Source organism: Seriola lalandi, unplaced genomic scaffold (assembly GCF_002814215.2).
Source record: "Seriola lalandi dorsalis isolate HSWRI2012SDOR001 ecotype SW California unplaced genomic scaffold, Sedor1 jcf7180002054760, whole genome shotgun sequence".
Classification (NCBI taxonomy): Eukaryota; Metazoa; Chordata; class Actinopteri; order Carangiformes; family Carangidae; genus Seriola; species Seriola lalandi.
In genome coordinates, this window is record NW_019525313.1 from 400,909 (window position 1) to 413,338 (window position 12,430).

Here is a 12,430-nt window from a genome sequence, read left to right on the forward strand (position 1 = left end):
GGGGCATCACATGAAAACATGTGATGATGGGGGGCTGACTTCTGATGCAGTTGGTTCTTTAACATGGACCTTTCATTATTGTTCAATTAGTGAAACATTTGGTAAATCAATCAAATTATGTTAGGCGAGGGCGGGGCTTGGTAGATATCTTAAGGCCTTTTCTTTTCCCAAGATTCATTGTGCGCCGATAATGAAAAAAAAAGAACACTGACAGAGAGCCTGAGGATTACACTATTAAATGTAAGTATTGTGCTTCAGCTCAGTACAACAGCTAACGGTACAACTGTTAAAACTAAGGGTCTTATAACCTCATGCTTCTGTGAAAAAAAGTTACATGTTGTCAAGGTTGCTAGGCGACAGGAGCCTCACTGTGTGAAGCAAAGGTGACGCAAAGCGAAAATCCTCCGTAGGCCAGACCACCTCATGGTCTAAGGAGGGTCCACTCTTTCGTAGACCAGGTCCTCCAAAGGATGCAGCCCCTGAATTGGTACAAGTGGGCGTGGCCTAGCACATATTTCTTCATAACCAAAGCTGATTTTGAGCAATCCTGACTGAACTCGCTGGAGACATCCTGCGCGTCCCCTGCTCATACACAGAGTTTTGCTCACATTTGATGAAGGCAGGACAAACAGACAAACTTTGAGCGCACCATCACCAAAACATCTCAGGCTTAGTGATGAAGAAACAAGTGTGGGCGTGGTCTCGCTCCTTCAACAGTAGTCAACCTTGCTTGTTGCTGTTTGTGGGTTTGCACCCCCTGATTTTCTTCATTTCTTAAGTTGTAATTTTCAGCCCCAACCAACAGCTGCCTCTAGAGACATAAGAGACTTCATAAAACATTTTCACATACACTACTATTCTCTGACACCTACAAACACACTTCGATGTGTAAGATTGGTGGAGTTACTGTCAAATGATGTAATTCTTGTCTGAGTGTATAAGATAACTTTTGTGTCATTATGAATAAAATGTAGCTTTTGTTTAAATCTTTTGTGAGTTCCTCGACATATAATTTCAAAGATAGTTTATCAAAGCCAATGTATGTGTAAGATGATACCACCGTGGATCTTTGTTCATTAAAATTAAGTAAATTTCTTTACTTCTGCTGCATGTATACAAAAGGCTGGAAAGGAAAAAGAGAAGGGGGTGTCTGGGAAACTTCAGTTCATGGAGCCTCATACAAGCACCATGTGCAAATTTACCATCCTGTGCATCAGACAAGAGGTTTGGCCTGAATGTGTGTGTATTTGTGCTCATGCCTTTTCGAGCCGGTCAGCACTGCCCCAGGACGCAGAGCGCTGGTCGGTGCTCCTCTTCTTTCCCGTTTTCGTCACTCCGACATCAAGTCTGAAAAGAACATCACAGCCACTTTACTATCAACATATGCTATGCTGTTCTACACAAGGGGAGGCAGTTTCATTTATACAGCACGTCAAACAGAAAGGCAACTCACAATGCTTCACAAAGGCAAAGAAAAGCATTAGAACGACATAAGAAACAATAAGTAATACAAATCTAAATAAAATCAAAAAAGACAGAAAAAACAGAGACAAATATAAAATCAGATTTTAAAAAAACAGGTAAAATTAATGAAAAAGGAAATTAAATACAGAAATACAGTAACAAGTTGTAAGTTGCCCCAAATAATACCAATATGTAAAAGTGCAGTAGAGAAACCAATGAATCACAGGAAGACAGGAGCAGAGCAGCCAGAGTTGGGGCACATTTTACATCGTGTGTGCAGCACAGTAGTTGGGAGCAGCTTCTCCCTTTTTGACTCCATGCTCGATCAGCTAACTGCTTCCTAAAGACCTGCGTTCTTCAAAGAGATCAGAAATGTATTTTGGGCCCACATCATTAGTGACTGAGCCTATGTGGTACGCATTCTACCAAGTGAGCTACTGAGGCGCCGCCTCACAGATCTATTCTGTTGGTAACTGATAGTCAGTTTAAAGATTTAAGAATACGAGTGATGTGCTCAGATCTCCTGGTTCTTGTTAGTGTTCTGAATGAGTTGAAGTTGTCTAATGGAAGACCAGACAACAGACTGTTACAATAGTGTACCCAGCTGGAGATGAAGTCCTGACGGCTGGTTTTAAGGCTCAGTTACTGAATACAGGCTGTGTGCATTTCTCTGTGGACTGAGCGCTTTGATATTTTCACAGTATTAATATAGAACCTAGACCTGCTTTATAATCACACAACACATGGACAGAGACCTTTATATTATATGGACCTTTAAAGGATCATTCTGATTTATTACTATTTATATCCTTCGTTTATAACTTGGCTATTTCTATCAGTCATGATTACACTGTAGTCACTAAAGTCTGTCAAAGAGATGGTCAAGCCTGTATGTTTCAGTGATGGATTATCATTGTGACAAACTCATAGAAGCAGCATGTGGAGACATACACACATGGACACATTATACAGTGAAAGCAGAGCTGAGCTCTGTGACACAGAGAGCACTATAGTGAACTTATCTAAGCACACACATATTATAACACAAAAGAAACTCAACTGCTATCCTGCTCATCTTAATTGGTCTAACTCAAAGAGCCACTTGTTTATTTTCAGCAGCGTTTTAGTTACTGGAGCCTCTTCTCTTATTCTGTCACTCTGTCTTAGTAAGGATGAAGAAGGTGAAGCCACCCAGCTGACGGCACAGACGTAGAGTGACACTGAGCTGAGGTTTGGATTCTGATTCTTCACTCACTGTTTAACAGCAGGACTTTAGAGGGAAGCCATGACGAGTATCTTCTTGTCTACAATTTTCTATGTGAATTTATTTCCATGATCATGGGAAAAAGTCATTTGCATTGACTCCATAAGTGTGTAAATGACGTCTATGTATTCAGATTTCATTTGGTTATGATACTCCCTCAACCAAAGACACAATTTATAATGGAGACGGACATACAACATAAAGTCAGATGAATCCCAAGTTAACTATACTATTTAAATCATTCACGTGAAAGACAAGGCCTCCTGAAATGTGCATTACACTGTAATTTCACACTCCACTGGAAAACTGTGAACATACAATTATAATATAATATATAAATATACAGTTTAAAATTTCTGAAAGTGCACCAAATGCTGAACTGTGTTATTTCAGTTTTTGGTCACTTTTATTTTAGATTTTGTATTTATTATTTGTCAGCTCTGAGTGGAATCATGATTATATTGTGTTATTGTTGTTTAAATGAAAAGCTAACGAAATGAGCTGTTTTAATCTTTGTTTTACATAAGGCTCAGCAGCTGTTGTGTTGTAACCCCATATAAAGAGTAGAAGAAGTTGCTTGGTTGTAAGAAACTTAAAAGAGAGAAACTCATCACCCTACAAGGTCAAAATCGTTTTGATCCTAATGTGAGCCCATACATATCAGCATTAGAGGTGCCTGGATCATATTACAAAAATTATTCAAACTCTGATAACCATGATTAAGACTTTGGTCATTGTGGTGGAAAATTACTTCTACATGAAACATTGTTCTGGACACTGACATTAAATCACAATAGTATAAGAAAAAAATGAAAAAAGAAGAGGAAAATGAAAAAAAAAAAAAGTGAAACTCCTCCACTCAGACTAGTTTCAGGTCACATCCCTGTTTATCCAGAGTCATATAAATATGAACCATTTGTGTGAAATATTGGCATAATTGCTGTGAAGTCTTCAGTTATGGCTAAAAAGTGTTTTGTGAGGTCACACTGACCTTGACCTTTGATCACCAAAATCAAATCAATTCAACCTTCAGTCCAGGTGAATGTTTGTGCCAAATTTCAAGAAGTTCCGTCGAGGTGTTACTGAGATATTGTGCATGAGAATGGGACGGACGGACGGACGACCTGAAAATATGCCTCTGGCTCTGACTGTCGCTGGTGCGGAGGAATAAAATGAAAAAGAAAAGAAGAAGACAAATAAAAAAAAGAGAACAATGACATTGACCTAATCCCTCTCTGTAAATATGACACATGAAAACATAGTCATGTAGCGATTTGTTTAGGTTAGAGGGTTGGTTTAGAAACCGAGGAACTATACAACTCTCACAGTCATGCCTTCAACTAAAAGCAGAGAGGTCATGGGGCTTTTGAAGTAGGTGGTAAATGTCACATAACCTGGAAGAAGTAAGGTGATAGAGGTGAGTTCAGGTGGGCAGCTGAGAGTGAGCAGCATTTCTTTTTTTTTTTTTACAGAAAAAGTTTCAAAGTAACACTGAAACATTTAAACTGGTCTGACTCAGTTAAAAACTGATTTACAGCAGGTCCCTGTTCAACAACACAGAAAGAATCATGTTACAATTAGAACAAGAACAACACATTAATGAACAACACAAGCAGCTGTACAGACACTAGAGAGTAAACTTGTCTATGAGCTGACTGTCCTTCCACCAGGTACTGTTTGAAATGTGCTTTAGATTGTTAAAGGTTATTGCTGATCAGGGTCGTAGAACATCTGTTATAATCTATTATTACTCGTCATTTTATTTTTCATTTCTAATAATAATGAGACATGTCCTACTTAATAGCATTACTGAGTGTACGTCACTTTTCATGTTAACAGCACATGAAGCAGATGAATTTTTTTTTTCTGCAGTGACAGCAGAGGGAACTAACACAGTCAATATGAATGATAACATCACACAGCTACAACTAAAACATGAACAAACCACTGACAATCAATTAAACTGAACAGAAGTGACATCAACTCAAACCTTCCTCCCTGGATTTAAACAGGGTGCTGGCTTGCCGCAGAAGTGACTGTCAGGTTTTGCATCTTTGCCTCATACAGACGACTTCTCATGGCTGTAATTTTATTCATTTTATAAAAGGCTGAACCCGCACTCTGCTGCCACAATGAAGACCAGAATGACCAGCGCCCCCTCAGACAGAGTTTTGAAGTTCAGACTTCCATCACTGTTTTCAGCCAATGACAGAAAATATTTGATTGACGGGACCTGTGTTCCACATTTTAGTATTTGTATGAGGAAATAAGTTGTTTTTGTGAGCCAGTACTGATATAAGAGCATGTGAAGTGATCTAGTGATGCGTTCCTCTCTTGTGTTGTGTCTTGAGAGGATCACAGGGCAGGAAGGTGTGGACAGAATGACACAGAACATTACTACAACAGCCTGAGAAGTAAAATGACACCAATATTTGACAGTCAGATCAGTTCAGTTCCACTGAACTAAAGCCATGGACATGAAGTGGATACCCTTACTTTATCCTCAGTAAACGTTCCTAATCCTCCACAACTATAGAGACTGACAGTGGCAAGTCACAGTCCTCGCTCAGGTTACAGATGGTGAAACTGAAGATCCTCCACTAATGACACACCCTGAGACTGAGACTGTAGCTCTCCAGTGAGTCTTATGTAAGTGAAATAATCAATACTAATTACAGGAAACTTAAGGAGTAACTACACCTAAAAAATGTTTCTATGAGTAGTAAATTTCTATTGATTACTCGTCACAGTCATGAGGGTTGAAAAAGTGAATAAAAACAAATGTTTCTTGCAGATATTCCAACACGTTTGCCGACGGTTGGGTCAGATGTTCAGGTGTGTTATGCCAGTAGCAGCTAACGTGCCCTTGAGCCTCTATCTTCACTCAAAGATGATGAGTGTTTTACAGAGGAGTGGCGAGCTCACTTCTTTCCCACATTTTATTAATTCTCAAACTTGTTGTCTCCAGCCCAAACCGATACTGATTCAAATGACGTCACTTGAGGACATTTAGCAGACTTCACACAGCTCCCTCTAGATCAAATGCAGTCGTACTCACTAACATATGAAAACCACTCTTAACAGCAGGACTCAAAACAGGGGGGAAGGGAGGCTTCTAGCAGAATTTGGGACTGTGTCAATGACTTTTTCTATTTTATTAGACCAATATATGAAAACTGCTAAATTAGAGACAATTTGATTAATGCAAGAAGTTGTACTGCTAATATCGTGTAAGAGATGTCCTGACTTTTCATCTAGTGCCATTATCAGGTCAAAATTTCAATTTGTCCAGTACTCAGGGTTTCTGCATTTGTATTCCACACCCAGTGGGCCCCCCTGGCCTAAGTTGACCCCCCACCAGATCTAAGCATTGGGTAATTTGGGGCTGCTCAATTGGAAACCTTGATATAATGGTTGGAAAGATCTGTGACATCTGTTGGTTAAAACATTTCATCGAACCCCCACCTTGGGTCGATGACGTGCAGCTGGTGAGCACACCGTCATCTGTAACACATTATACTGCAGGCCAACATGGAAGTGGCAAAAACTGCAGTTCCTTCAATGACCACTTGAGGCCATTAAGTGACAACCAAACATATGAATGATGACACAAGACCACAGACCTTTTAATCATTTATACATTGAATAAATGAAACGAAATGACTCATGCTTTATGACAGGTCTGCTCGATTATTGCAAAAATCATAATCAAGATTATTTTAATCAATATTGAGATCAGGATTACTCATTGACTTTGGAAAAAAACAGAATATTAAAAAACTGATTTCAAAACAAAAAACGTTGCGTCCATTTAATTATTTCCCTTATACACAATATGAGTAAAAGATACCTGAGTATGGGATACCCCCCCCCCCCCCACCAAGCTGGATAATGGTCAGTTTTCATCATTAACTTATGTCTGTATAACTTAGTTAACTCTGTTAACTCATACAAAACACACCTGACGCAGAGTCGGATGAGCTATGCACTAGGAGGTCAATAACACTTCTCCATCTGTATGTGACGGCCTTTGACTGGATGTGTCCAGAGATTTTTTCCGTCCTTACATGAAAAAGACCAAAACACACTTTAACACATCAGATGGCTTTCGTAGGGGGGGTGGAATTTGTTGTGCAATAGCATGCAGCACAATAATCGTTATTTCTCGATTATCTTGTTTTTATAATCGTAGGAAGCCAAAATCGTAAATGAAAATAAAATTTAATTAATTGCCCAGCCCTACTTTTTGATACACAATTTAATACAATTAACAACCATAGACTGTGAATAAAGATGGAGATAGCCTCTGTGATGTCACCCAGAGGTTTCTGAAGAGCGGTTTTGAAGCTCAGAGTGAGCTGCTCAGAGTGAGCTGCTCCGCCCTCGTCATCTTGGCAGTGTCTAACTCCACACCTAACTCCCAGGTAATCCAAAAATGGTCAAAGAGGAGGTGTGTGGGTGAAGCTAAGACTTCAGTGCATGCCGGTTTGTAACAAGCGTACGCTCATCCATAAAATGTTACGGAAACCGAGAAAGGCCATATTCGCAAATATTTTTTCATCCCCTTATCCCAAGATAACAAAGCTTGTTATCCCAAGATAACGAGATATTTTTGTTATCTTGAAATAATGAGACAGTTATACTTAAAGTTGGAAAGATATTCACAGATTCGAACTCCTCGGTTCAACAACTCATAGCCAAAACATTGTAATAACAGAAACAATGCCTCTTTCCTACTTTGTTAAGGTAGACAACAAGCTACAACCTAGCTTTCATCAAACGAGACGTCCTTTGAGCTGGAGGAATAACATTGATCTCTATGAGCAGCCAGCTGTGAGTCGAGTCAAAGTGCCATACCAAAAAGAGATATATTAGTTAATATTCAATAACTTCACTCTTATTCACTGTAGTGTTACAAAAATCATGTCACATATAAATGCTCTCCTAATGGTTATACTACAACACTTAATGTGGAATAATGTACTTATTCCTAATTATAATAATTATAATAATACTAATACAACCAACAGGAAACCGCTAGTGGTTAGACTGATTTTTTTGACATTACAGTGTGAAGTTATTTACTATTTTCCCAATAAAAACTTCCCAAAAACAGAGAAAAAGCACATTTCTCCAAATTAAGTGTTGTTGTATAAACAGCAGGAGCTCACTGATGTGTGACATGATTTTTGTGACACTATAGAGCATAAGAGTGAAGTTATTAATAGGGTTGGACAGACTTTTAACAGCTCAGTATGAACCTGTTTTGCAGCAGATGGCTATGTTAGATAAAGATGAGGCAGAAGATTCTTCATCAGAGACCATGGTCTGAGCTGAAGTCCATGTTTGAAGGTTTAGTAATAAAGAAAGATTAATCTAATTTGAAATGTTTGCTGTGTTTACCACAACGAAACTTCATCATTCTCTACAAACATTCGTCGTCCAACTTGAGAAAGCATATCGAGATATGCAACGCATTTATGTAACATTTATTTAATTCCAGATAAACTTTTAAACAGACAGCTTAGTAGTTGCTGTTTTTATGGTATTTTATGGCCATTTCTACAGACTTTTTATAGTCAGTCAGTTATTCGATAGGTTGTAAGAGTCATTACGTTCTGTAAATGTGGAACTATACAACAATGAGTTGACATAAAAAAAATATTTACTTTTAAATACTTCAGTATTTTTAAAATCAAGCACTCCAGTACTTTAACTTTTTGACTGAACAACTGTCACTGTATTGGAGTAATATTTGATGACCAGTATCTATACTTTCACTCAAGTAATGGAGCCATGAACTTTGTCCACACCTGGTTATTGAATACTAACTAATACATCTGTTTTCGATATTGCACTTTGTAGGCGGTCCCTGAGCACTTGACTCATAGAGATCAATGTTATTCCTCCAGGTCAGAGGACGGCTCGTTTGATGAAAACTATGTTGTAGCGTGTTGTCCACCTTAACACAGTAGGAAAGAGGCGTCGTAGTTTTCTCCTGATAATATCTTGTTATCTCGAGGAAACAAAGCTCCCTTATCTCGAGATAACAGTATAAAAAATATTTGCGAGTACAACCTTTATTGGCTTCGGTAAAATGTAAACAAGTAAGTTATATTAACAGTTGTCATGAAGGACATAATTAGCTATAGAAACCAAAACTGTTTTTTGTACCAGGCTGTAAACATGTTTATTTCTGCTGTAAAGTTGGACATTTTAACATGGGAGTCTATGGGTAGTGACTCACTGTTGGAGCCAGACTCTAGTGGTCATTGGAGAAACTGCAGTTTTTGGTACTTGATAACAACTAACACAAATCACTATCATCATTTAACACCCTCATAAAACAAAACAAACCAACCAATCAGTATAATCCTTCAATAAAAGGCCACATATTGTATCAACATACCAGTTCAGACCTGTAATACATGGTTACACTTGCCTTCAATTTCCTCTGCCAACACAATGACACATGACTTCATCTCTATAGAGGACACATGATGGAAAAAGGCAGAGTGTGGGATGTGCTTACCTGTGTGGATTTATCTTTCATACAAGATGAGGAGAGCACATGGGGGTCACAAGTGTCCTGTGAGGTAGGACCAAGTGATGGTGCCCAAGGAGGAAGTCCGCTCAGTGGCCCCCAAACTACCTACTTCCTGTGACTTTGTCCTACCACATGCACAAATAAAAACACGAGAGAGAGAGAGAGAGAGAGAGAGAGAGAGAGAGAGAGAGAGAGAGAAAGAATGTCAGTTCAATGTTAGAGAAGCAGTTATAGTGTCAGAGTTATCTCAGTTATTTTCAGAATAAAAGCTCTGATAAACCAACCAGCTGGTGAATACATGCTGTGCTCAGCTGTGGTTACACTAAAATTAAGTTAAAGATACCACCACACCAACCCCTAGCAGACCTGAGGACCTGCAGCAGGGCTTGGGTATTCCCTGACAGTGCATCTCTCTGTACAGTGTGTGTGTACATCCGTTTCTACACCAGCAGCAGTAATATCTACACGCTGCTTGCCTTCTAGCCTCACAAAGGCTACATCTATCTTTATGAGGCCGTATCTGTGTCAACACCGTTGAGGGTACAAAGAATACATATCAGTGTTAGTGCAAGAAAGTATTTCCTTATGGGGCTTAAACTGTAAATGTTGATTACTGCAGTGGTTTAAGATTTTCTGAATCACTTGCTTTATACTGCAGCTATATTGATTAAAGTTAATTTAATTATGTGCCTGCAATTCAATAGCATTGAAGGCATATATTATTATTCTGCATACTTATCATGTGCCGGCTATGCAATAGCATTAAAGGCATATAATATTATTAGTGTGAATGCTGAGGTATTCTTTTTCAATCATTTCATACCATTCAACCTCCAGCTTACAATTTCTGCTTTTAATCTTCAGCCATTGCTTGAGCTACTTTAGCATTACTTCAGCAATTGCTTGAGCTACTTTAGCATTGCTTCAACAATTACTTGAGCTACTTTAGCATTGCTTCAGCTTTTTCAGCATTGCTTCAGCAATCTCATTTAGTTCTCAGCATTTGCACGCATTTTCAGCAGGAAATGCATTTTCTAGTTATTATTCTTAAACCTTCCATTCGCGCTTTTCGCGCATCTCACTACTCCTACAGTTTTTGTGCTACAAAAATCGGTCAACAATCAAAAATGTTCAGCTTTTTCTGTAGAGTGTCGTATATATTCAACTTTTGGTATTATTTATAATTTTTGAAATATTAAGCTTTTTAAGACATTTTTTTGCCATTCAAATGAATGGAGCCCATGTTCAAATCCTTTGAACTGTAACTTCTTCAGCATACTTTCAGCTACAGACTTCATTCCACCTTTAAACTGTAAACAAGCCTATCAGCTATACCTTGTGTTCAACTTTTTGATATCTTCAGCAGTTTTTGATTTATCACCGTTCTAGTTTTATGCTTTTTTCTGATCATTTTTGTGTTTATAATGGGTGTGTATTGCACAGAATGTTCGAGGCTAGAGTGGATGACATCATCGCTACAGTGGGAGGAGCTTTAGAAAATACTGTTTAACTCATCCTCACGGCCACATGTTTCGGTCTTCACAAATAATTTCTTCCTCATTTGTAGCCAAATTTGCCCTGTTTCATAGAAAGTGTCTACCGTAGCACAGAGACTAACAGTATTTGAAACGTGACCTTCCAAGTGATGCAAGCACCCTCCAACTGTCCCATAGACTACAACAGGAGCGGATTTGAGTAGAAAACCAGAACTAACCCTGTTTTGTAACTCGCTCCTGTTTCCACACTTTTGGCTCTAGAAACACCAAAACCACATAGAGGTATTCAGGAGAGTCCTGTGATGCTGGCCGTGTGATAACTTTGGTGATATTAAGTACTGTTTTGTATTAAATGGCAGGACTTAGAGAGGTTTACTGTCCACTTTCTCTCATAGAATTGTATGAGCTTTGTGTCTTCAACACCCAGACTCTCTCTTACACACACACACACACACACACACAAACCGGAGACACACACACACACAAACACGCGCGCACACAATCAGACACACAGAAAGGTAGACAGATTGAAAGGCAGATAGACATTTTACATTTTGTATATTTTGTACAGTTTTGTGCTGTTTGTTACACTTACATCAACTATTCAGGCCTTTTTCAACCATTTCAGGACATTCAACCTCAAGCTTACAAGTTCTGCTTCTAATCTTCAGCCATTGCTTCAGCAGTTGCTTCAGCTACTTCAGCATTGCTTCAGCTTCTTCAGTATTTCTTCAGCTTCTTCAGCATTGCTTCAGCTTCTTCAGCATTGTTTTAGCAATCTAACTCAGCTCTCAGCATTCACACGCATTTTAAGCAGGGAATGCATTTCCTAGTTAGAAGATTTTTTACCCTAACCCTATCCCGGCAATAGCCCCCGTGGCACTCAAAATTTCCCTGGAATTTTCTAGTTAGTGCCACGGGTGCTCAGCTCCGAGGCACTCCTCTGCAGCTAGAATAGACTTATTAGTGCCACGGGTGCTCCTCTCAGCTATTCTAGCTGTAGAGGAGTGCCTCGGGGCGGAGCCTTCGGGTTTATTATTCTTCCGCCAAATTTTGGCGCGTAACTCGTCCCGCAGCTTTGAGAAAACCCCGGTAATATATACATTAAAACGTGCGTCTTGATCCCGAAAGAGGTGCTATGACTTTTGGTGTTAAAATTCCAATTTTTCCCAAAGTTATTCCCAAAAAACTGGGAATAAATAATGCATTAGGAATGCATTGGAATTTTCTTTAGAAACCCACAAAATTTCCCTTTTTTTCTACAAAATTGCACCTTTTTTCTGAGTCACCCAGCTCTCTCATACCTGCACGTAGAAATGTGATTCAAACTATAAAACGAAGGAAAACTTCTGCTCTCTCAAAAAGACAGGAACTGTTTTTACATAACATGTAAACTTTTCAAACTGTGAACACTTTTGTGGGTTTTTAAAGAAAATTCCAATGAATTCTTAATGCATTATTTATTCCCAGTATTTTGGGAATAACTTTGGGAAAAATTGGAATTTTAACACCAAAGGTCATAGCACCTCTTTCGGGATCAAGACGCACGTTTTGATGTATATATTACCAGGGTTTTCTCAAAGCTGCGGGACAAGTTACGCGCCAAAATTTGGCGGAAGAATAATAATAAGCCTGAGGAATATGCATCGGAGCTGAGCA

The 12,430-nt window shown here is 38.8% G+C and overlaps 1 protein-coding gene across 1 annotated transcript in view; it reads right to left on the reverse strand.

Annotated features, from left to right (window-relative positions):
• glcci1a (glucocorticoid induced 1a) overlaps positions 1-12,430 on the reverse strand; it is a 45,616-nt gene that overhangs the window by 22,927 nt on the left and 10,259 nt on the right. Inside the window, 3 exon segments of the mRNA XM_087178946.1 lie at positions 1,260-1,373; positions 9,261-9,312; positions 9,314-9,400. Coding sequence (XP_087035072.1) covers positions 1,260-1,373; positions 9,261-9,312; positions 9,314-9,400 — 253 coding nt within the window.